At 42.9% G+C, this 25,327-nt stretch overlaps 1 protein-coding gene across 1 annotated transcript in view; it reads left to right on the plus strand.

Moving 5' to 3' along the window:
• Positions 1-22,317, plus strand: part of SNX30 (sorting nexin family member 30) — a 49,436-nt gene extending 27,119 nt beyond the window's left edge. Inside the window, exons 4-9 of the mRNA XM_009902144.2 lie at positions 651-809; positions 3,090-3,285; positions 3,931-4,130; positions 14,345-14,431; positions 19,298-19,450; positions 21,284-22,317. Coding sequence (XP_009900446.2) covers positions 651-809; positions 3,090-3,285; positions 3,931-4,130; positions 14,345-14,431; positions 19,298-19,450; positions 21,284-21,343 — 855 coding nt within the window. The 3' untranslated portion in view covers positions 21,344-22,317. The remainder of the gene's footprint in view (positions 1-650; positions 810-3,089; positions 3,286-3,930; positions 4,131-14,344; positions 14,432-19,297; positions 19,451-21,283) is intronic.
• Positions 22,318-25,327: the final 3,010 nt, after the last annotated feature.

Here is a 25,327-nt window from a genome sequence, read left to right on the forward strand (position 1 = left end):
ACTTGGGCTTGCATCTTAAGCTAAACTGCATAGATGAACTGGTAGAGTTGAAATAGACGTAAAATGGAGTATAGCTGTTGGCAGACCTTTGTCATTTACATAGATGTTCTCAGGAATTTTTACTGTGGTAGGTGACCAAGTGTGCAAGAGCTTCAGGAGGACTGCAGCCTGTGTCAGGCCTGCTCATTTGCCTTTGTTCAGACAATCGGCTTTACAGAGAAGGACTCTGAACAATTTAGAGCTCCTGTTCAGAATGGAAGGGAAAAGAATAAGTGAAATGACTAAGTTTTCTGAGTTTCCTTGGATGGAGCAGCCTTGTTTCAACATGAAGAAGGGTGGTGGTGTGTGTGCAGGCATTGTTGTAGTGAATAGAGTGCCTCTTTGCAGTCTTGTCTAGAGCTGAAGCTTGAACATGGGTACTGGCAGAGGAGAACACCCTGAGCTACACTAGAAGTGTGATTGCTGCCTGTGCTGAAGCCACTCAGAGTTGCTGGTATGAGTCCAGAGCAGATCAAGGATAATTTGGAGCAGGCCTTGCATCAGTATTTCAGTTCCTGTTAAGACTGGGGTTTAATTGCTTTATATGTTTCCAAATAGCAGAGCAAGTTTTTGGTCTCTTAATTCTAAGATATTTTGCTTGTCTCTGACAGCCTCTTCCTGAGAAATTTGTGGTGAAAGGCGTTGTCGATCGCTTTTCTGAAGAGTTCGTGGAGACGAGGAGGAAGGCTTTAGACAAATTCTTGAAGAGAATAACTGATCACCCAGTGCTTTCATTTAATGAGCATTTCAACGTGTTTCTCACAGCCAAGGTAAGCCGGTGACTTCCAAACACAGTCATTGTCAGGGACAACAGAGCCAGGTACCTTTGCAGGTCTCTTGAAACAAAGGTTAAAAGGCGTTAATAAAACTACATGTGCAGATCAGAGCTTTCCTTAAAACCCCTGAGTTGCTGGGGACCCCAAGTGTGGTGTGTGATAGACCCCTAAGTGTCACAACTGTATGAATTCCCTTTGCTTGAAGGAATGGGGAGGTGGTCTGCAGATTCATAAATTCAGTTCTCCAGACATGTTTGATTTTTGTATCCCTGTGTCTAGAGCATACTCCTCTGATGCAAGAGAGGTTCTGAATTTAGAAAACTCTGTGGAGTTTGTAAAATCCTCTTCTGGGAAGGAAGAGAGATGTCTCTTGCACAAAAGCTTGCAAATTTTTCTTAACTTTCTTTTTTTTTCGTCTGTGCCTTCTGTGCTGCTTTTGCTTGTTGTCCTCTCAGCTAAGCATGAAGACCTCATTCTTATTTGTTCTCCATCAACAACTTCATGCTCATCTTCTGTGTGACTCATCCAGCAGCAGTGCAATTTTCGCTGGATGTCTTTTGAATTGCTTTTTAAATAAGACTAGGAGGACCTACAGTCATGCTTGGTTTTGACCTGATAAGTCAGGTGGGATGTGGAAGCACATCTTTCTGATGTCACATTGTACTAACTCACTCAAATGTGACAGCATGAACTTGAAATAAGCTTAAATTATGCTTGCTGGTGATGTGAGACTTGGTCTCCAGTTCCCTTTTCTTTCTCAAAAGTCCATGGTAAACTTAACTCCTGAAACAAGCCAGAAATGCAGAATTTGTTTAGCACTTAGTTAGTTAAATGACAAATAGCTTTTCAGCTGCCAAAGATTGATGCAGCTTTCTTAGCTGCTTAGTCATCTTCTCCTGCCCCCTGTAAAGTAAGTGGTACAGTCTTTATCCTTAGCCTTGGGCAGGGTTTGCCTTGAGAATACAAAGAATTCTGGAAGGCTGAGGAAAAGAGAAACATCTTTTTCTGTCTGTGTCTAGTGTTGGAACTTGCTGTATTGCAGCAGTGAGGTGTCCATGTGCTAAGACTTCAGAGTTTATTTACTGCAGAATGACATGAGGCCACCTCCCAGCTGGAAGAAAGAAACAAACCTTTCTTTGAGTTCACTGTTTGGACTAGTAACACACCAAAATGCTTGAAGTGTGTGTGAATAACATTGAGTTAAAAGGTGGTTTTCTGGTGCCTGTCTGCAGGTAGTGCTTAAGGCAGGCACAACACAAGAGTCAAGGAACCACCTCATTTAAATGCAGACTTAGTTCAAAATTATAGCAGATGCTGAGATGTCATCTTCTCTTAATCAGATTTGCATTTGATTTATGTGCAAGCTTTCAGAATAACATGTGTTTTGAAAAGGGCTGTTCTATTTTATTTATTTATTTTTGAGAACACTTAAGCTGTTAGCCTAGGCTGCAATACTCTGTCTGGATTCTTGACCTCTACAGGTCTGTCTGGTTTTCAAACGTCTCTTCCTCAGGCTGCGTAGGATAGCCTGTTCTGAGGTGTTGAATAATGACCCCTGCTGGAAGGAATGAAATGCAGAATGGACAGTGTTTCGTCTAAAACCAGTTGTGTCTTTTTTTCTGACGAGGTGGCAATGTGAAATCCCCTGGAACTTGTAGGCAAACAATCTTCCTCACATAGATATTTCTGAATTTTGATTATTTATTTTTTTTCTTCAAACCTCTGAAGTGCAGGAAATTTGAGCTGTCTGTGTAGGCGACATGGCTGTGCTAGTCTCCCTGTGCTATGCTCTTTCTCTGTACAGTCTTGTCCTGTCTTCTAACTAACTGCTGACCAAATACATATGAGCTATGTAGCTCTGTGCCAGGTCACCAGAGCCACCTGATACGTTTGCATAAGGCTAATACTGTGAGCTTTGGCGTAAGTATGTGTGGATGAGTGGCATGAATAGTACAGTATTGATGGAAACAGAGCTGTTAATATCACTGCTTCCCAAGTGACAAACGGGAATGTGGCAGTCTTGGTCATGTGCAAAGGTGGACCATTTATTTGTGCTGTACTTTATACCATTCTGCTGTATATCTTGTCTCCAGATATAGTCTTGAAACTGTGGTCAGCTGTACAGCTTGTACAAAGTGAGGTTTTGTTCAGGACTCGTTGTCACATATTAATCTCTTCGCAAGATTTTGTCTTGTCTGGAAAGTATTCTTCACTGTATTAATCTTCCAGCATCTAACGGAAATATTTATTTCCCCCCACCCCTTAACTTCCCAGGATCTTAATGCCTATAAAAAGCAAGGAATGGCATTGCTGTCAAAGATGGGGGAGTCTGTCAAGTATGTCACAGGAGGCTACAAATTAAGAAGTCGACCACTGGAGTTTGCAGCCATTGGGGAATATTTAGACACGTTCTCTCTAAAGCTTGGTACCATTGACAGAATAGCACAACGGATTATCAAGGAACAGTTGGGTAAGGACCCAAGGTTGTAAGAACTGAGTGCTCTGTATCATGTTCTGTTTGATGACACAACCGAGACAACATGTGTCAGTAATTCTGGACTGTAAGGAGCCACACATAGAGCAAATTTCTAGCGTCTCATAGAGCTTTAAAACTGGCCCAAAGCCTAACACAGTATCTTATATTAGCTCAACTCTCCCTTTTTTTTTTTTTTTTTTTTAATTTGCTCTGGTTGTTATATCAACTTGCTTTCACACTAGAGTAATTTTTAGAAAGACTTTTAGGAGGAGGAAAAACCTATAGATTCCATCTGGTGGAGTACAGATGGAATTCCTCGATGATGATAACCTTTACAGACCTCTCTTAGTAGAGCCAAGTTTTACATATGTTTAAAAAAATTACTTTGGCTACTGCACAGATGCAAGTGTATTTGTATTGGAAGCTTGTACAAATTGGGAGTTAAGCAGGAGTCATCTTGGGCCTGTCACCTCTGCAGCTGTGTCTTTTAAGATGCTAATGCAATACAAGACCTAACTCCTCAGGGAGTTAATATTTGCTAAGCTTGGCATGTAGCTTCTCCTGTTTGGTATGAGTTCTTGCAGATCCTTGAGCCTCACTCTTACTCTGTTAATCCACATTTCCACCTGCCTCTTGCAGAATACTTGGTGGAACTGCGAGAGTATGGACCTGTTTATTCAACCTGGGGAGGGCTGGAGGTTGAGCTATCAGAGCCACTGGAAGGAGTGTCTGCCTGTATTGGGAACTGCTGCACAGCTCTTGAAGAACTTAGTGAAGAAATGACAGAAGACTTCCTGCCTGTGCTTAGGGAATATATATTGTACTCCGAGTCAATGAAGGTAAAGTGAGTCCTATGGCAGAAGACACTATTCTTGTGTTTCAATGGTATGATGTATTAACAAGTTCATTCTTTGTAACAGTGAGAAAAGTGAGAAAGAAAATAATACAGTAGGTAGGAGGATGGTTTAATAACCAGAACAAAACTCAGTATGTTTAGCAGCAGGGTACTGCATGGGTGGCATTATAAACCTGCTCCACTACTCAGTCAAGCAAAGGTCAGTAGTGCAAAGGTGCTTACAAAATGTAAAGAGTTGCTCCTTCACAGGAGTGGCAGGTGATGCTCTGTAGGAGGCATTGTGGCTAATTATTTGAAAGTAATGTTGTGGCTTGATCACTCCAGGGTCAGTATCTGGCCTTGCAGAAAAGGGAGCATTAGAAGGTCTGGTCAGTTGTATGTAGCAGGGTTGAGAGGCCTTTCTTAGAACCCTGTGTCCAAGTGATAGACACAGCTTCCTCTTTCATTCTCATGCTCTAGACAGGATATAAAGTTAAGTTCTATATATGAAGGAACTACTTAAAGATGTTGTTCTGGGACTCTTAATCCCTTGAAGAAGTCAATATCTTATTGCTTATGCAGAAGTAATGAAAGCTACTTCAATGAAGCTTTTATTCTGTCAAAGTTAAGGACTACTGGTAGTAAATCAGATTCTTAGAATGGTTTGAGTTAGAAGGGGTCTTAAAGATCACCCAGTTCCAACCCCTCTGCTATGGGCAGGGACACCCCCTACTTGACCAGGTTGCTCAAGGCCTCATCTGACCTTGAACACTTGCAGGGAGGGCGCATCCACGATGTCCCTGGGCAACCTGTTCTGGTGTCTCACCATACTTACTGTAAAAAACTTATTTCTAATATCTAGTCTAAAACTTCCCTCCTCAAGCTTCAGTCCTATCACAACAATCCCTTGTAAAAAGACCCTTCTTGGTTTTCTTGTAGACCCTTTCCACGTTCTCTTTTCCAGGCTGAATAGCCCCATCTCTTGTAGTCTGTCCCCATAGATGTTTTCCAGTCCTCTGATCATCTCTGTGGCCCTCTTCTCTCCAGCAGTTCAATGTCCCTTTTATGCTGGGGGTACCAGAACTGAGCACAGTACTCCAAGTGGAGTCTCAGGAGAGAAGAATAGAGGGGGAGAATCACCTCCCTCATCCTGCTGGTCACACTTCTTTTGATATAGTCCAGGACATGGTCACCCTTCTGGGCTGTAAGCACCCATTGGCAGCTCATGTTGAACTTTTCATCATCTGACATGCCCAAGTACTTCTCCTCAAAACTGTTCTTGAGCCACACCTTTCCCAACCTATATTTGTTTGGGATTGCCCTGACCCAGGTGTAGGACCTTGCACTTCTTGGCTTTTTTGAACTTTCTGAGGCTTGGACCCACTTCTCAAGCTTGTCCAAGTCCCTCTGAGTGGCATCCCTTCCCTCCAGCATGTCAGCAAGACCACACAGCTTGGTGTCGTCCACAGACTTCCTGAGGGTGCACTCAGTGCCACTGTCCATATTGCTGACAAAGATGTTAAGCAGCACTGGTCCCATTACTGACCCCAGAGGGATACCACTTTGTGGTAGGTTGAGAGAGGGCTTAGCTCTCCCTCCTCCACAGAGTAAGAAACCACAGCTAACTCAGTCGAAGAGCAAAAGCTATATATTTACAAGCATATATGGAAAGCAGGTTATATATAACACAATATATACAGGTATTTACAATATATACACAGAAATACACAGCAAAGACAAATAACACAACGAAAATCCCTCCCTCAGGGAGGGATCCCCTCTTTGGAACCCCCTCTCTCCCCCCCTTACCTCCCTTTTTTCCCCAAAAAGGGGTTAGAGAGAGAGAAAGGCAAGTTACTAAGGAAAAGAGTTGTTAGCAAGCTTCAAAAGCCCATGCAGGATTAGTGTTTGCTTATCTGAAGGCCAAGTCCAGCAGTTCGCAGAAGAAGCAGGCAGGGAGAACAGGCTGAAACACCAAACTCCCCCAACTCCCAAACCGAACTGAACTGAGGAAAAAATTTTCCAACCGCTTCACAATCTAAAGCTGAATTTTTGTTTATCAACCAATGAAATTCGTTTAGAATATCAGAATGTTTTGGTTCTAGTACCAAAAACATTAGCCAGTGTGTTCCAGCAGTGTTTGTTCTTAAAGGCACAGCCTCAAACGACCACACACTTGTCCTTGGTCTCTGTTTGGACATTGAAACATTGGCTGCAACTCTGAGTGCAGCCACCCAGCCAATTCTGTATCCAGCAATGTGGTGGTCACACAGTGAAAGAATTAGTTAATTGCACTGAAGACTGGAACCAAGGACTTCAATTTGGCTGTTAGCTTTTCACCACGTGCTCATGGTACTACATGTAGCAACACTCCTTCTATATGGTGCTAACAAAGTCATTCTGAGGACTTTCTACTTGGAACAATTAGAAGGCTGTATTATACAGTTGTGTAAAGATCTAATAGCCCATTGTAAACCTACAGTCTGAACATGGTAGTCCTTTCCATCTTAATCTTAGTCATTTTATACTTCTCAAACTGAGAATTAAAACACTTACTTGCCAATTCCTTTTCACAGCTTTAGATGGATAGTGTAATGGCTTCTGTCTTGCCTGACTTGAAGTATTCTTGCAGAAGGCTTTGTGTTAATTCCCTGAGTATATTTGCTTTCATAGTCTTGGTATTGATCCCAGCATAAATGAGGTGTATTTTCTTTACAAGACTAACATCCATGTGTTGCAGGAAGCCTTGAACCAATGTGTTCAGGCTTACCTTTATTCTGTAGAAAGCAGTGTATATGTGCTTTGAAATAAACAGACAATAAGGTTAGTGGCTAAAGCTTTTGGCCTAGAACATGTAACTTTCAATGCTGGGTTAGGAACTGGCTGGAGGGCTGAGCCCAGAGAGTGGTGGTGAATGGTGCCACATCCAGCTGGCAGCCAGTCACTAGTGGTGTGCCCCAGGGATTAGTGCTGGGCCCCATCCTCTTAAATATCTTCGTTGATGATCTGGATGAGGGGATTGAGTCAGTCATCAGTAAATTTGCAGATGACACCAAGTCGGGAGCAGATGTTGATCTGTAGAGGGAAGAAGGGCTCTCCAGAGGGACCTTGACCAACTGGACAGATGGGCAGAGTCCAACATGATGACATTCAACAAATCCAAGTGCCAGGTGCTGCACTTTGGCCACTCTGACCTCATGCAGAGCTACAGGCTAGGGTCAGAGTGGCTGGAGAGCTCCCAAACAGAGAGGGACCTAGGGGTACTGATTGACAGCTGCGTAAACATGAGCCAGCAGTGTGCCCAGGTGGCCAAGAAGGCCAATGGCATCCTGGCCTGCATCAAGAATAGTGTGGCCAGCAGGAGCAGGGAAGTCATTGTGTCCCTGTACTCTGCACTGGTTAGGACACACCTTGAGTCCTGTGTCCAGTTCTGGGCCCCTCAGTTTAGGAAGGACATCGAGACACTTGACTGTGTCCAGAGAAGGGCAACAAGACTGGTGAGAGGCCTTGAGCACAAGCCCTTATAAGGAGAGGCTGAGGGAGCTGGGATTGTTTAGCCTGGAGAAGAGAAGGATCGGGGGTGACCTCATTGCTCTCTACAACTACCTGAAAGGTGATTGTAGCCAGGAAGGGGTTGGTCTCATCTCCCATGCAACCAGCACCAGAACAGGAGGACACAGTCTGAAGCTGCACCAGGGGAAGTTTAGGCTCTAGGTGAGGAGAAAGTTCTTCCCAGAGAGAGTTCTTAGCTGTTGGAATGTGCTGCTCAGGGAGGTGGTGGAGTCACTGTCCCTGGAGGTGTTCAAGAGGGGACTGGACGTGGCACTTGTTGCCATGGTTTAGTCATGAGGTCTGTGGTGACAGGTTGCATTTTATGATCTTTGAGGTCTCTTCCAACCTTGGTGATTCTGTGAAATGCCAGGGTCTTCTGGAAATGGCATTTGAAGTGGTAAACTGAGTTGTGAGAGGCCCTTTTTACAAATGTAGTGGGGGAAGAATTTTGTAAACTAAAAAGCCAGGTTTTCTTCAGCTGAAGAGGTGCTTCAGGCAGTTAAACAGCACTTAACCAGCCTTAAAGACTGCCTATTGGCTTAGAGGCAGCCACACTCTAAAAAGGCGCTTGTGAGATAATGACAAAAACACTGAGTGCAGTCTTGAAGCCTGTAGGTAGTTTAGCTGCAAGTCTTTTAATGCGGCTCTCCATGTGGTAAGTACTGTTTAACTGCCTGAGGTACCTCTTCAGATGGAGAAATCCTTTATTTTTAGCTTAATTTGTAGACTCTTGCCTTTCTAGTGCCCTAAGGGATTCACTCTTCTGTCTGCTATCCTCTGGTATCAGGCTGAACATATTACCTAGAATTACACTGTGCTTTTGCTTTGGAACTGCTTGCATCTAGACAGTACACTTGAAAAACAGCATGATCCTTATTTGCTATTTACTGCTGCTTACTTAGTGTTCAGCTTGGGCATGTTGTTAGACTTTAATCTTTCTGAAAATCAAGGATGCCAGTGCAGCCTTTTCATTTCCTCCAAAACACTAGAACTGAAATGTCTTGGGTCATACCATGTGCCAATTTCTCATGCTGTAAAATACCAGTTTGTTGCTATTTCTGCACAAAGCACTGCAGAACTGTTTTTCTTGATTCTGTAAAACCAAGCAACTACAAAGGGGGCTGACTACTCTTGGAATGCAGGAAACTGTTCTCTTCACTAGCAATGCAGTCCTATTCATTAGCTCTTGTAAGGCCTGCCTGTGAAATGAACATCTTTCAGAGCATAGCTTTTGGACAGGGTACATGATGGAAACAAAGTCTTTATGTACGAAGAGTTCAATACAATGCAAAGCTTTCTCTGCTGCACGCTGTGCCCCAGGTATAGGTGTGGGAACTTGATTTGTAGAGCAACCTCTAGCTGGGTGAATGTTTCTCAGAGTAAGAATTGTCATCTTATCTTCACTATTTTGGAGATGAATGCTCACCTTTATTGTATTCAGGAGTCCTGTTATACTCATATATATAGTTATACTGCTATGTTGAGGTGAGCAGCCTGAAGGGATCTGCACATATAGAGGCAAAGCCCAGTAGCTGTGGTGGAAATAAATATTGGCCGATTTCAGGGAAGGCTGTCTCTGGGTTTGTTTGAAAGATTTGCAGAGTGGGGAGAAGCTGGCAGCATTGGCTTGAGTTAAAATGGGTGTGGGAGAGACCTTTCCTAAGGTACAGACCATGCCTGAAGGTTGTAGACAGACGGATGTTGGTCTCTTCTCCCAGGCGGCCAGTACCAGAACAAGAGGACATAGTCTCAGGCTGCGCCAGGGGAGGTTCAGGCTAGATGTTAGGAAAAAGTTCTATACAGAAAGAGTGATTGCACATTGGAATGGGCTGCCTGGGGAGGTGGTGGAGTCGCCATCACTGGAGGTTTTCAGGAGAAGGCTTGATGGGGTGCTTGGTGCCATGGGTTAGTTGTTTGGGTGGTGTTGGATTGGTTGATGGGTTGGACGCGGTGATCTTGAAGGTCTCTTCCAACCTGGTTTATTCTATGCCAGATTGCCAGATGATGTCTTGAATCCCAGTGCACTGAGGGCCTTGTGAGCAGCCGTGTGGTACCACATAATTTCACAGAATTGTCAGGGTTGCAAGGGACTTCAAGGATCATCTAGTTCCAAACCCCCTGCCCTGGGCAGGGACACCTCACAGGTGGCATCCAACCTGGCTTTCAAAATCTCTGGGGATGAGGCTTCTACCACCTTCCTGGGCAACCTGTTCCACTGTCTCACCACCCTCATGGTGAAGAACTTCTTCCTAACTTCTTCCTTTGTGGTAGGCTGGTATTCCCCAGGGAGGCAAGCACAGAGGGTCAGCTCTGCTCTACATAATTCAGTGCTGAGATTTTTAATATGTCAACTCTGTGCTTAATGCTACCAGAAAGGCTTCTCAGATGATGAGATTGATGAGCAGGAATTTCTTTTAAAAAATCTTAATCAAGTTTAACAGAGTAACAGAGCTGACAAGGAACTCCTTGTTTTTAGCTGCAATGCAGGAAGGGGGGAGAGGAATAGACAGATAGCATTTGCATACATAAGGAATAACAGGATTTTTCAGTAGTTTATTTCTGTTAGATGATCTTTTGTATAGATAGAAGACATCTGGATATTATGTATACTTCTGTTGTTTATAGATAGATGACCTTTTGTATAGAAAGAGGATATCTGGGCTTTTCTGTGAAATAGTTAACATGCCATTGTCATTTTGGATGGACAACTATTTGGATAGAAGCCTGCACAAAACTCTCTGAAGGTACACAAGTCCAATTTGTGCCCAGCGCTGAAATAGAGGCATAAAACAAGAAACTTACTGAGTCTCTTGTCTTTCTCTAAGTCAAGATCCCCTGCTGTGTGCTTGGACACTATTTTTAACACGTTTAAAACAAGCACCACATGAACAGCTCTCTAAAGGCATGCAGTAAATAACGTCCCTGTTGTGAGGTCCAGTAGCAGTGGGAAGCGTTGTGGTGTGCAGTTGGTGCGGGATTGCAGTTTGACAAAGGAGGTTAATGGCCAAACTCCTGAAGTTCATTCAGAAATATGGGCCGAGGTGGGATGCTTCAAATAATACAAAATGGAGAAGAATCTGTCTCACTGGAAGCAAGCTAGTCTTGCTTCTGTGGGGACCAGTGATTTAATTCTGTCACCAAATGAATGAGAAGTGGTGAGCGAGTAGTGTGTTTGTTCGTGTGTGCGGTTTTTTTTCTCTTTTGTTTTGGTTTTGTTTGTTGTTGTTTTGGGGTTTTCTTTGTCTTGGTTTCTAACAACTCTTTAATTTTTTAAAAAAATATTTTTATTCTAAAAGTTCGTTCTTTAAAGCCTTAACATAAGTACTGCGTGGTCTGTGGTTAAGTCTGGGGATGCTTGGTACTGAGCTTTTCGGAGGAGCTTCTGAAGCATTAGTGTATTGATCTGCAACTGTGGGAAGATTGCCTAGACGTGCCAGGGGAAAAATTTCCTTTCACACAAAGGACAAGTGAGAAGGAAGGCAATGTTTTTCTCATCACTCACAGGTCGACTGTTAATGGATACTTAAAGCTGTATTGAGAAGTGTATTGTTAATGGTACACAGTGGATGGACTGGAGCACTTAAGGAGAAATAAGACACCTGCCCTTTGAATCTAGTGTTAATCATTGGCTACTGGTACAGCTTTAGCTTGCTGCTCTGACTCCAGGCTACTAAAGGCTGAATGCAATTGTTCTAGGCAGTTCTTTTTCTGAGAACAAAATTCAGTTGGCTCAGGTTCAAGAGGCTGTAAAAAGTAGAAATACCTGTTAAATCTCTTAGATTTTTGTTGTGTTGGTAACCACAGTCACTTAAGGGCAATTCCACATAATTGCTTAGATTATGTGGAAGGGGAATGTTGGGGTTTTTTTTCTAGCAAACACAACCAACGGTATACTTGCTTGCATTACTTTGGGGGCAGAAGGGAGGGTTAAGCTGTTGAAGGTGTACTTTTCAGTTTTGCCCCCTTTCTTGCCTAGACTAACAGCAGCTTTGTGGATGGGCTGCCATTCCCATTTATCATGGACTGAGGTTTGTAAGAATATTGATTGCAATGTCTCTTATCTTTACTGTAGAGCAACTGCACTGATACCCATCCCGTGACTTAAGAGGGAGGCAGGGGAAAACGATCATTAGTAGATACAGGGCTTGTACTTCTGTAATTAGGAGACAGGTCTTGTCTAGACTGGCTCTTAGTTCTGAGAACTACTGTTTTAAATAGCTGTTTCTGTAGGCAGCACTGCATGTGACTAGTGCTACTTTCCTAGCCTTAAAATGGCACATTACCTCCTTTTGTCCTAATGGTGTAATTCATTCTGGGTGGCATAAGAGAGGACATGAAGCATTAATTGGCCAGGTTGGCTGCCAGAGAAGTTCACATTTACAGGTGCCTTAGCAGTGAGTTGGCTGACTTCTCTCTGAGCATTTTTAATAATAGCCTTGCATCAACTGAATTAATAATAAATTACTAGTTATTTCCTTGTGAAGACTGAAGAAGTAAGTTTCCCACTCTTGCCGACACAAATATTGTATTATTTAGTAGTATATTCTTAGACCTAGTTTTTGTGGTTGCTTTTAAATTTAAATGCTGTAGTATAATCTTAGTGGAAATCTTGGCTTGTGTATTTAACAAGATAATACCTGTATCTTTTGTTCTTTAGTCTGAGAACGCTCTGTCAAAATGCTTAGTAGATGTAGCTAGTAGAATAGAATAGAATAAACTGGGTTGGAAGAGACCTTCAAGATCATCGTGTCCAACCCCTCAACCAATCCAAGCCACCTAAACAACTAACCCATGGCACCAAGCACCCCATCAAGTCTCCTCCTGAACACCTCCAGTGATGGTGACTCCACTACCTCCCTGGGCAGCCCATTCCAATGGGCAATCACTCTCTGTATAGAACTTCTTCCTCACATCCATCCTAAACCTCCCCTGGTGCAGCCTGAGACTATGTCCTCTTGTTCTGGTACTGGCTGCCTGGGAGAAGAGACCATCATCTGTCTGTCTACAACCTCCCTTCAGGTAGTTGTAGAGAGTGATAAGGTCACCCCTGAGTCTCCTTCTCTCCAGGCTAAGCAACCCCAGCTCCCTCAGCCTTTCCTCATAGGGCTTGTGTTCCAAACCCCTCACCAACTTTGTTGCTCTTCTCTGGACACGCTCCAGCAAGTCAACATCCTTCCTAAACTGAGGGGCCCAGAACTGTATCACAGTATAACCAAGGTTGGAAGAGACCCCAAGGATCATCAAGTCCAACCTGTCCCAACAGACCCCACAACTAGACCATGGCACCAAGTGCCATGTCCTATCTCCCCTTGAACACCTCCAGGGACGGTGACTCCACCACCTCCCCGGGCAGCCCATTCCAATGACGAACGACTCGCTCAGTGAAGAACTTTTTCCTCACCTTGAGTCTAAACCTCCCCTGGCACAGCTTGAGACTGTGTCCCCTTGTTCTGGTGCTGGTTGCCTGGGAGAAGAGACCAACCCCTTCCTGGCTACAACCACCTTTCAGGTAGTTGTAGAGGGCAATGAAGTCCCCCCTGATCCTCCTCTTCTCCAGGCTAAACAATCCCAGCTCCCTCAGCCTCTCCTCATAGGGCTTGTGCTCAAGGCCTCTCCCCAGCCTTGTTGCCCTTCTCTGGACACGGTCAAGTGTCTCGATGTCCTTCCTAAACTGAGGGGCCCAGAACTGGCCACAGGACTCAAGGTGCAGCCTAACCAATGCAGAGTACAGGGGAACAATGACCTCCCTGCTCCTGCTGGCCACACTATTCCTAATACAGGCCAGGATGCCATTGGCCCTCTTGGCCACCTGGGCACACTGCTGGCTCATGTTTAGGCGGGTGTCAATCATCACCCCCAGGTCCCTCTCTGTCCACACTGTTCCTGATGCAGGCCAGGATGCCATTGGCCCTCTTGGCTGCCTGGGCATATTGCAGGCTCATGTTCAGCCTACCATTGACCAGTACCCCCAGGTCCTTCTCCACCTGGCCGCTCTCCAGCCACTCTGACCCCAGCCTGTAGCTCTGCATGGGGTCGTTGTGGCCAATGTGCTGAACCCGGCACTTGGATGTGTACAGTGCTTTTCACATGAATTGTGCCTTTCATAATTTTTTTACTTCAAAATTAAACCAAACCCCACTGCCCCCAATTGATCTGAAAGCAAAGCTTACTTTTGTTGTAACACGAGAAGGTAGCAGCTTGCTGTAGAGGACTTTGAGGCGTGTTTGCAAGTGAAAGGGAGACGTAATAACTTCTGTGCTGGCCTTCCTGTAGCACTTGATCCAAACTGTTGTCTCTGCTGCTTGAGGATATCAAAACCTTTGCAGTAGTCCTTGGCAGCTTTGGTTCTTTTTGTGCCAATAGGTGAACTGAAGAATTGAATCTACCTAAGTAATATTCACGGTTACATGGCAGTGTCTATCTTACATACTCCACCTTGTCCAGAAGTTGAATTTTATCTGACCTTCACAGCTGTTGGATAATAAATGCTTTGTTTTTTAAATGCTGCTACTTTCTAAATACTCTGAAATAGGACACAGTAAGTCTGAAAGTCTGATTTGTGACTGAGTTAGCAATTGAGCTGCATCACTTTACAGTTTATTGCAGCATGTGGAGGGAAGGAACAAGAAGAATCCCTTTCACAGCTCTCTCTTTCCTTGCCCATAGAATGTGTTGAAGAAGAGAGACCAAGTTCAAGCAGAGTATGAAGCAAAACTGGAAGCAGTAGCCTTGAAAAAAGAAGACCGTCCAAAGGTAAGCACTTAAAACTACTGCACAGAGATTTCACATAGCCTTGCACTGAGACTTCTTCCCGAGAACAACGGAGAAACAGAACTTGCTTTGTCTCGGGCTGTCAGTTTCCTTGCAGTATAAGCAATTTCTGGCAGAACAGAAGTTTGAATACAAGTTGGTGTGAAATGAATACCTAGGTATGAACATACATAACCTGTCCACCAACCTCAGTGTTACTGATCTCCCACTGCTCAGAGCAGGGAGGCTTTAGCCTGTGTAACACTTGAATAATAGCCAACAATTGGTTGGGAGTGTTTAGTGACTTGGACTGAAGCACTGGTAGAACAGTCCTGATGATTTAGCAGCATGTCACCTAGCCAAGTTAAAGTCCTAGCCCTGGCAGTGATGAACTGCGTTGCAGGACACTTGTTTTGGCTGTGGTAGACTCCATGTTTTGCCCTTTTCACTAGGGAACTCTGTGGTGCTGAACAGACACAGCAACATCACCAGGTGACAGGTTTTGGCTGGGCTTCATGGAGAGGCAAAGCTGTATACTGATGTGGTTATGCTGCCACCTGCTTTCTGCTTGAAGCAATGTGCAAAAGCTGTACCTTAAATCACTGCATTTTCCACCAACCATGACAGCAGGTTTTGTTCTATTCCTCTGCTTGTTGTTTGTTGGTTGGGTTTTTTTTTTCAGTTCCCCATAATCTCTATTTGCTCATGGATGGCTTTCCATCACTATGATTACTGCACAATAATATTGCAGAAGACTTGCATAGTATCTTTAAGAAGCTGAAGAGGGCCATGACCTAGAAATGCAAACTAGTATTTTACTGATCTTGACTGTCACAGACTCTACAGGCAGTGGTGTCTTGGGTATCTTGTGGTTCTCTTGTGTTCTGGACTTTTGCCTGCCTCACTGCAGGCAGGTGTGGCAGGTACTCTTACTTCCTTGGGGTCTATTCCTTCAAATAAACAGGTATTCTAATGAGTTGTATGTGGAGTGGAGGGAACTAAATCTAGCATATCCAGCAAGCCAACTGAGAATTTTTTTGGCATTTGACTTGGTAAGGATCTTGTTGCAGTGGAATTGCTGAACTTTTCTGATCTCTTGCTTACTATAAAAGCTTTTGTGTCTCAGCTTTGAGCAGGGTTATTGTGTAAGCTACAGCACTTAAATAGCTATCTTAGAATATTTGGACAAAATCTGGGGAAAACACTCACCTTTCCAGAGTATAAGCATATCTTTTGGCAAATCCTTATACCCTTTTTATCTGACATTTAAGGCTTTTGTATCATTTACAAGATGAAGTTGAACAAACCTTGCATGTTTGCAGAACACTAGCTTGAGATTTCCAGATCCTTTCCACCCAGAAAGAATGTCGTGGTTTGTAAGAGCTAGTAGCTTGGAGCTGTGGCTAGCAGCATGTCTTACATTCAGTGATGTCTTTTGGCTATGGCTTTCTCGAAGCTGAAAGCAGACAGCAGGACTTGAGCTGGGTTATAAGTGAGCAGCCTTTGTGTTCAGCGTGCTTAGCTGGTTTGTCAGAAATTATGTTTAAAAACATCCCCCCCCCCGCCCCCCAAATAAAACTCAGCAACAGAAAAAGAAGCTAAACAAAAAATAAAGGAGAAAAAGGGCTGCTTGTGGATCACAAAATGAGGGCCTGTTATTACTTGTTGATCTCCTCCACTGGAGGGCATTCTGTGTCTTGCTGTATAAGTAATCAGTCTGGCTTTACAAAGCTCAGTCAGTGTCATTAGGTCATTCTCCCATTGGGATGATCAGCTTAGAGCTCCATGGCCTACAAATGCAGAGGTCTTGTAGGGCTGTTGTAAATACCTGTGAGCCAGTACTGCTCAGAATCCTGAAGCTTACACTGAAAGCCTAGGATGTGAGTGTGGTGTGTTTTAATGGTAATGGAACAGTATTAGTGCAGAGTTGGCAGCTTTACTGTTTCTAACAAGTACAGTGGTGATGCACTGCACTTAGCCATTTCCAGCCCACAGTGGAGGTGGTTTTCACAAAATCACAGGGGTTGGAAGGGACCTCTAGAGTTCCTTTGTCCAACCCTCCCTGCTAAAGGAGGGTCACCTAGATCAAGTTGCAGAGAATTATGTCCAGGCAGGTTTTGAATGTTCCCAGAGAAGGAAACTCCACAACTTCTTTGGGCAGCCTGTTCCAGTGCTCTGTCACCCTCAAAGGAAGGAATATTTTCCTTCATGTTCAAATGGGACTTTGTGTTCCAGTTTGTGTCCATTGCTCCTTTTCCTGCTGCTAGACACCGCTAAAAAGAGTCTGGCCCTGTCATCTTGAACCAGACCCTTGGGTTATTGATTAGATCCCCTCTCAACCTCCTCTTCTCCAGGCTAAAGAGCCCCTGGTCTCTCAGCCTTTCCTCATAAGAGAGATTCTCCAGGCCCCTAATGACTTTTGTATCCCTCCACTGGACTGTCTCTAACAGTTCCTTATCTCTTGACTGGGGGAGCCTGGAACTGGTCACGCTTTTCTTAATGCACTCCAAGATACCATGGGCTGTCTTGGCCATAAGACCACCTTGCTGTCCACTCACCCACACTTCCTAAGCTTTGCTATGAAGATGATGTGGGACAGTGTCATGCTGAAGTCAAGGTAGACAATACCCACTGGTCTCCCCTTCTCTACCCAGTTCATCACACCATCATAGAAGGCTACTGATGAGCTCAAAGCCCTTCTTGTTCTTGACATTCCTTGCCAAGTTAATTTCATGAGTGCCATAACCTTCCTTGTTGCATCCTTATGTTAGCTGACAAAATTCCTGTTCCTTCCAAGTGGCCAGTCCCTTTTCCCACATTCTGTAAAGTTCGTTCTTTCATGTGAGTTTTTCTCTAGGCTCCTCACTCATCCACGTAGGTCTTCTGCTTCCTGTGCTTCATTTCTTACTCATAGGGATGCACCACTCCTGAACTTGGAGAAAGTCATGCCTGAATATTACCTAGCTCTCTTCACCACCATTTCTGTGATACTGTGATCATGTGTGTGTAGGAGAGGGGAGGAAAAAAAATAGGGATGTAGGTGCAGAACTTCATATCATGAGGTTACCCTGCTCTTGAATGTCAAATGTCGTGCTCAGGTCTTGCTTGCATATGCATCTCAGTTTTAACCGACTTACTAAAACAGTGATGAGCTCTTCCAGAGTGTATTGGTGTTTGAGCCAGTTATCACTTCTTAATAGTATTAGGATTAGGGGTTTGGATTGGGGGTTTTTTTGAGTTATTCAGGTCTGAGAGAAACCATCAATAAGAAAGTAGCAATTTCCCCCAAAGTCTTGTCATCCTGTCTCAGTTCATAATTGTTAACCATATTTAGTATCTCCACTAGTAAAAACCAGATAGTTTCAGCACTGATATTTCAATTTATGGCCAAATTTGATATTTGAACTACAGCCTCTCTTTTTATTCATCTTGTGCAAGATACAAAGTGTTCAAAAGCTGTTAGTGAAGTTATATTTTTTTGTTTTAGCTAGTGACTTGCAACTTCTGCTCTGGGAAGCTGCACTTTTGTAAGGGTAGCTCCCAAACAGGAGTGGTGCATGTGCAGACACTGCTTTCATGATTCCTGTGGAGACTTGGTTGGAGTTTATTGCTTTTGTTTCTTAGAACATATGTGATCCACTTACTGATCACTGGGTAGGTCTAATCTGATCACCCTGTAGCCTTCAGCCCTCTCAGCCTGGCCTGCATGAGAACTGGTTGTAAGAACAGCTCTTTTTAGTTTGTTGTTTTTTTTTCTTTCCCCCCCTCTTCTCTTCATTGTGGTTTGAGATCCTGACAGAAGCAGGAAGCTGAGTGCTTGGAAACCAGCTTAATTGGTTTGGGAATCCTGATGTGGTTTTGCTTCCAGACTTCATGACTTTTTCTGCTGATAGCTTAGCCTTTCCCATTAAGACAGACTACATATAAATATGGCCTTTTCCCTTAAAGGGGGGTACCTTCTGAGTCTTCAAGTGACTGGCTTGGTTTGGTAGTTCTCTGAAGTGTATAAGGGAGCTTATGCCTGGAATTGCAGCAGAGTGGATCCTTTAACCAGAAGCCTAGTGTTTAGAGAGGGGAAGTGTGTAGCTACTGAACCCTCAAGTAGTGTGTAACTCTAGTTGGGGGGTGGGGTGGATTAGATGACCTCTCGAGGTCTCTTTCAGCCCCTAACATTCTGGGATTCTGTGTAACTCTTGGCATAATTTGTTGGAGGACATTATTTTACCATAGTGGCAGTCAGTCTGAACTCCCATTTTAAGTGTTGGGAAAGCAATTTACAAGAGCTGCTTGGTTCATAGGAAATGAATATTGAAACTTGATGATAACTTTCAAGACAAGATCTTTTGATTAAAAACAACTTGTCTTTGAAACTTTCTTTTCTAGATGTGGTCCATTTTAGGAGACAGGATGTAAGATGAAAAGAATTTACCTTTTTCCTCACAATTCAGGGATTCTTTCTGTTGAAATTAATTTGGAGTGTCTTTAGGGTTCAGATTTTAATCTCTGTCAAGGCATATTTTGAAGAGATTTAACTCAAATGGCTGACACACTTCCAAGTGAAAATAAAAGGGTACTCAAATCTTCTGACTATGAAGGTGTTTCCTGTGTCTGGAAGAGCTTCTCTGAGTATTAGTTGATGTCATACTTCAGTGATTTGTCCTAATCCACCTCATGGTGAAAAATAAATTATGTTTCATAGATTCATAGAATGGTTTGGGCTGTAAGGGTCCTTAAAGATCATCTAGTTCCAACCTCCTTGCTCTGGGCAGGGATACCAGACTGTTAACTTACCCCTTTCTCTATGAGATTTGAGCTAATTCAGCAGTTCACTCTCAGTGACTATTTCAATCTTCATTTCTTTTCCTGCAGGTACCCACAGATGTTGAGAAATGTCAAGACCGAGTAGAGTGTTTCAATGCTGATCTGAAAGCAGATATGGAGAGATGGCAGAACAACAAAAGACAAGACTTTAGGCAGCTACTCATGGGGATGGCAGATAAGAACATTCAGTACTATGAGAAGGTATGTGGCCCTGCTGGAACATTGGCAGAAATAAGAGTAATTCATTTTCCTCTGAGGTGGTTATAATTCTTCATGAAATTTTCACACTGTCTTGAAGAAAAGAATCTTAAGACATCTAAATCAGTTTTCTAGTGCTGTGAAAGCTACTCTTTGGCAGCACCTTCATGTAATTTATGGAGCTGCTGGTCATGCTTAAGTGATTTGCATGAGATTAGGAGCCTTTTGTAAGGCAATCCTGTAACAGTATTTCAACCTGGATGCTTGTCCATATTGCATTCTTAAATTGAACAGATTTACTGAGTGGTAGTAGTGGCAATTAAAAGACCAAAACTGCATGTTCCAGTAATAGTACCAGACTACAACATTTTTTGTTTCTACCCTTTTTTATGACCCAAGCTACCAGGGTTCATGTACATTCCTGAATCCATGTGTAGATCACATCTGGTAGGCAGAAATCCCTTGAATCTGTCCTCTTGTACATCATTCTGTCCCTTGTATGCTAGTCCTGGAAATACATAGTCAGGTGCCCCCACCCTTTATCAGCTGGTGCACATGCACCTGAGATTCAGCATCAGATTTTTCTTTTTAAAGGCACTGACACTTAACTGCATATGTTCCTAATCTAGATTTCCTTTGTGGTAGAATGGTGCTGCCTAATACATGGTCACCTGTCCTATCTTCTTGCCTATTGCTTTTTCCCACATCTGCTTTGCAAGCTACTTCATGTGCTAGATTATCTCTCCAAGTAATATTCATATGCATGTCCTTTGCTGCTTCTAATATCTGCCATGTCAGTCATTCATAACTAGTCGCACTCTGGTCTATTCTCTCTCTTGAAACTGCTGTGGAGTGGGATGTTAAAAGATTCCACTGAACATCCAGCAGTATCTCTGCAATTGATAGCTTAAATCTGTACCTTTGAGTTTTGCTCTTAACTTCAGCAAGGAAGCTTTTTGGTAGGGAAACATCTAATCAGGATACAGAACTAGAGATACTCTTTCCACCTTTAGTACAGTCAGCAAGGATTAAAAGAAAGATGCTTGACCATAGTAACTTTTAAGCGTAAGAGCTGGTGATGAGTTTGCCCATTACCAATATTTAATAATATGTATTCTACTGCCTGTGTTTGTCCAATTTGATTTCTGGGTTATACATGGTTGAAAATAATGGCACACAGCACAAGGACTGGAGTAAGTTTGTGTCCGGGGAAATGACTCCAAAGCCTGGAGTGATCTGGAAACCAGACTGCGTTCATCTTACTATACCAGACACTACCGGTTCATCATGCAGCAGAGTGAAGTCCCAGAGGTGTACTGGAGTATGCTATGTCTCTGAATTGCATTCCTTGAATGTGTTTCAAATAAACTTGCTAGAGGTGTTCTGCCATTGTGTCCAAATCAGCCCTCTCCCCCAGTCACACCGGAAAAATGGGAATTTCTGCTAGAAAACAGTTTGTCTGCCTAGTGGTATTCTTCAGCTAACTAATCTAACTTGATATTACGGAATTCTGGTATAATCAAACTTGATAGTATGAAATCCTGCATTTTCTGATTTTTTTTTCTTTTCTTTTTTTTCTTTTTCTCTCTTAATGGCTTGAGCCAGCTGATGACTTTGGAAAGCTTTGATTTGTTTTCCTTGCTTGAAAACCGCAGTTATTCTTTCTGAATGCTTTATTGCTGTTAGAGGTTGTGGGGTTTTCTCCCCCTTCCTGTAATGGTCTGTGAAGACCCATCTGGCCTTTTTGAACTTGTTTGGTTTCTCTGGAGGAGCTGGTCAGAAGTTACAAGAACTGATGTAAAATCCATTTTCAAATTCTTTTATTTCTTTCTGTAGTGCCTTACGGCGTGGGAGTCAATTATACCACTATTGCAAGACAAGCCAGAGACCAAATAAGAAGTACCTTCATGGACAGTCTAGCACTTCTGTGCCCAGTACCACTAGACATACTGGAACTGTTTGAAGAACTCCTTTTGTCAAGCTAACTGTAATGCCAGCTGCACTTAAGCTGGAACAGATGCTCTGAAAACTCTTTGAATTACTTTTTTGTTTTCTTCTCCTCACTTTCTCTGTTTAAGCCTGGGGTATGTTTCATCTTTTTGAGTTATCTTGAATGGTTCCTTCTTTATCCTATGGAGTGATTGGGGGTTTATAGTGAAAGTGCACGGGGATCTTTATAAAACTTACCTCTCTAGTCTGGAAGGAACTGATGAGTTGAACACTAAAAAGATGAAAATAAAACTCTACTGCAAGGTGCCAAATGACATCTTTATTACCATTCTGGTTTGTTTGGGGAAAAAATATAAATTAAAGTAATTGCTTCCTAACCAATCCTTACCCTGGACAGGGAAAGCCTGGACATGAATATTTTCTGTTTTGCTACTACCTGTGTGCTCCCTATGGATAAAATGGTTTCTGGAGACTTTTCTGTGTGGAGTTGGGCTGGTCTTAGACAGAACATACCAACACCACCTGCAGATAGCCTGTGATGCAAGCATGAGCTGTGGTTTTTGTGAGTGTGGCATGCTGTTGGTTCATACTGAGTATCTTTGTTTACCTTGGTGATTATGAAGTAATGTCAGTTGGCTGAAGTGTACTTGTGACTGACTTGGGGATCAAAATCAGCCTAGAGGTGGCGGTGAGTTGAACAGTAGCCTTTCAAGGGAGGCTTGTGGGAACTGTGGAAGTAAATTTGAGTCTTTGAGTGTATCTTATAAACCTAACTCTGGAAGCTGCATGGTAGAATTCTCTTGGTCCATGCTTTACACTTGGTTTGGTTTGGGTTTGTTGTTTTTTTCTGAGCTAGAGCCACTTTGGGCTTGGTCACTTAAGATGCCTACTGTAGAGAAGACAGAACTACTTTCTTTCCCTGTGATGATTTAATTATTTATTTTTGGTAGCAGCATCCAAAAGGTATCAAATGCTTGCTGATGCATCTTTGTGTATGAAACTTGCCTTTAACAGATTAGGTGGGTACTCTGTTGGGTACACAGTGGTCACACTTGTCTCTGCTGAACCACATGGCAAGTCTTTTAAGACAGCTTCTGGTACAGATTTTTTTGTAGTAGTTGGCCTTTTTATTGGCCTTTAGAAATGTAACTGCTTCTGCAAGTCTCTCCCCCCCCCCCCCCTTCTCTTGCAGCTCAAACTCAAATAAATATTTATTTGGGGTTAATACCATTTTGGTATTAATGGCCTTAGGAATGCCACCGTGATTCCCAGGGTGAGTCTTGGTTTAACAGCATGCAGATAGATTATTTTTAGCTATCCTAAGTGAGGGGCTTTGGGGCTAATGTCAGTGTAATACTGGGATTCAGGGGATTAAATAACTCTTGAGTGCTTACTGCTAAACTTCAGTGATTACTTGATTTTTTTTCAGCAACAGTCTTGTGAAGAATCTGAGCAGTAAATCAGTATGTGCAACTTCTGTGTTCTCTTGTGATGATCTACCAGGTACCAGTCTAGTTTGGACTTTCATCCCTTCATAAATGCCAAGTATACCTGAAGCCCCAGTTTGGTGGCTTTATAGCAACTGTCAAGATGAGTTGTTGCAACAATGGTGTAGCAGTCAGGCTAATGAGATCATCTCTGGGTGCAAGAGTCAAGTTTTAAGACATTTTAAGAGGTCTTCCTTTTCAATTGAACCTCCATTGACAACTTTGTAGTACTGAACTATGCTTTTTGGCTTAAACTCAGTTTGTCAACATGCACTTACTTGATGTAAATAAGAACTCTTCTGTAATCTGCTGTTAGGTCCAGAGTGACAAACTGCTCTTGTTGTGCAAGGGAAGTGCTTAATGAGGTCATCTTAAAGCAGTAAACAGTTGTTTTGCTCAGTCTTTCCCTTCTAAAATAAGCACTTGTGTACCATTTAGCACTGTGACCTTCATGGTTATGATCTTACTTACATTCCACAATCAGATCCATGTGTTTTTTTGATCTGGTTTTTGTGTAGTAAAAGGAATTTTGTAGCTGACTCTGCAACATCACTTAGAGTGAAGTACAATGTAATTTGAACTAGTACTTAGACAGTCTTCCCTTCAACTTATCCAAAGTAAGAAGTGAAATGTGAGTTAGAAAGGATGCTGGGGTGTTTTCCTGCAGGTGGATAGGTTTCATTTGATGCCTTGTAACACTGAGGTTCTGTTCCCTCTTAGCTTTATGTCAAACTGAAGTGGGTGTTGGTTCTGGGGAATTTAGCAGTTGTCATCACAGCTGTTTGGGGGAAGCATAATGAACAATGAGGAGTACCAAGTGAAATTCAAATCAGTGTGTGACTGAGGCTGGAGCTGTTGAAGGTCAACTTATTTTCTTTAATGCCACTGTTTCTGCAGTATGGTTTTTAAGGTAGACCTCATGCAGAGCATGTTTCAATTGCAGATAAATCCCTTTCTGCATAAGCTGGTGAAAGCAGGCATTCTTTGCACTTCCCTGTTGCAGTATGTGGCTCTGTAGCACCTGCAAGTTGGTTTTGAGAAGTTGGAGCATGTGCCTCAGGATGTGGCCACTAAACAGGGTTTCTTATATAATCCAGAACACCAACATCTTGTAAGCTCCTATGAGAGAAGTGAAACTTAACATTCTAGGGATGAGTCCTCTGCAGGGATCACTGCTGTGTAAGAAGGATGAATAGTGTTGAATCTCTTGGCTCCTATGGGCTATGGAGAAGTCACTTTATAAAAGGCTGTTTTAAATCACCAGATGACTTTGGAAGAGGTGGTTAGGTTGTTGGGAGGATGCTGACTGTGAGGTACAAGGCAGTAGTGCCAAATGAGAGAACTGCAAAATAGCAGAAAACTTCTGTAAGATGTAAAGAGTGCACTTATTTAACTGCTGTTAGGTGAAGCTCAGGATTGCAACTGTTGAGTAAAACTCTGATGTGCTATCCTGTAATTCTTACAGGATAGGGATTACTCCTTTGGGTTGACCAAACCTTAAGTGTGGAAAGTAAAACTTGTTGGTAGAGGGAAGCAGGAGCTTCATTTTGGAGTAACTTCTGGAGTGTTCAGTTACTTAAGGCTACCTTCTACACATGCACTAAAATGATGTCAAAAAGTAGCTGCACCCTTTCTATGAGCCTATATAACATGTGGGTCTTTCCATGGTCCCTGAGTTAGCCCAGTTTTCCTGGTCACCCATAGCCAGACCAAGTTTCCCTTCTCTCAAAGGATGCATAACTCACTGCTGTCCTGGTTACTTCTCTAATTTCTGGGTCGTTTCTTTCTTCTCTTAACTGGCACCAGCATAATAAAGCAAGCACTGAGATGTTGTCATGCTTGGTAGTGCATTTGTTCATATGTATCCTTACCAGGTTCTGACTCATGCAATAATATAGATGTTGAAACATCATGGCTTTTTCAGGTATTCCTCTAGAAAGTTAGAGTCATAGTACTGAAGATATGAACTCTTCTGATGCAAGTTGTGTCAAAAAACAAACTAAGAATTCTTCACTGAAGCCAACCTGGATTTTTGTCTCACTGGCACTTGTGCTAAGGATAGAGTAATGGGAGAAGTGGTAGAAGGAAGCATCTGCAAAGCACAAGCGGCAGAGACAGTCCTGTGGAAGTATGGTGAAGTAGCCTGCAGCAGAGGCTCTGTATAGATAATCCCTTTCTTCAGGTTTTGGTCCTGCAGATGCCAAGGTACTAAAGAATCCCAACCCACCAGGGACTGTTGAGGGTTTTAACAGGAACCATGCTTTTGTTAAAAATTGCACAACTTAACAGTAGAATTGTGACTAATGTTGCAGACTGTTTAAAATCCTGGTGCTGAAAAAAACCACTGAGCAAAACTGCATAGATAAACTTGCTCATTAAATATTTAGTCTTCTTAAGGTACAATGCTCTTTCCCTTGTTATATTAACTTTTATTACAACAACA

Source organism: Dryobates pubescens, chromosome Z, assembly GCF_014839835.1.
Source record: "Dryobates pubescens isolate bDryPub1 chromosome Z, bDryPub1.pri, whole genome shotgun sequence".
Classification (NCBI taxonomy): Eukaryota; Metazoa; Chordata; class Aves; order Piciformes; family Picidae; genus Dryobates; species Dryobates pubescens.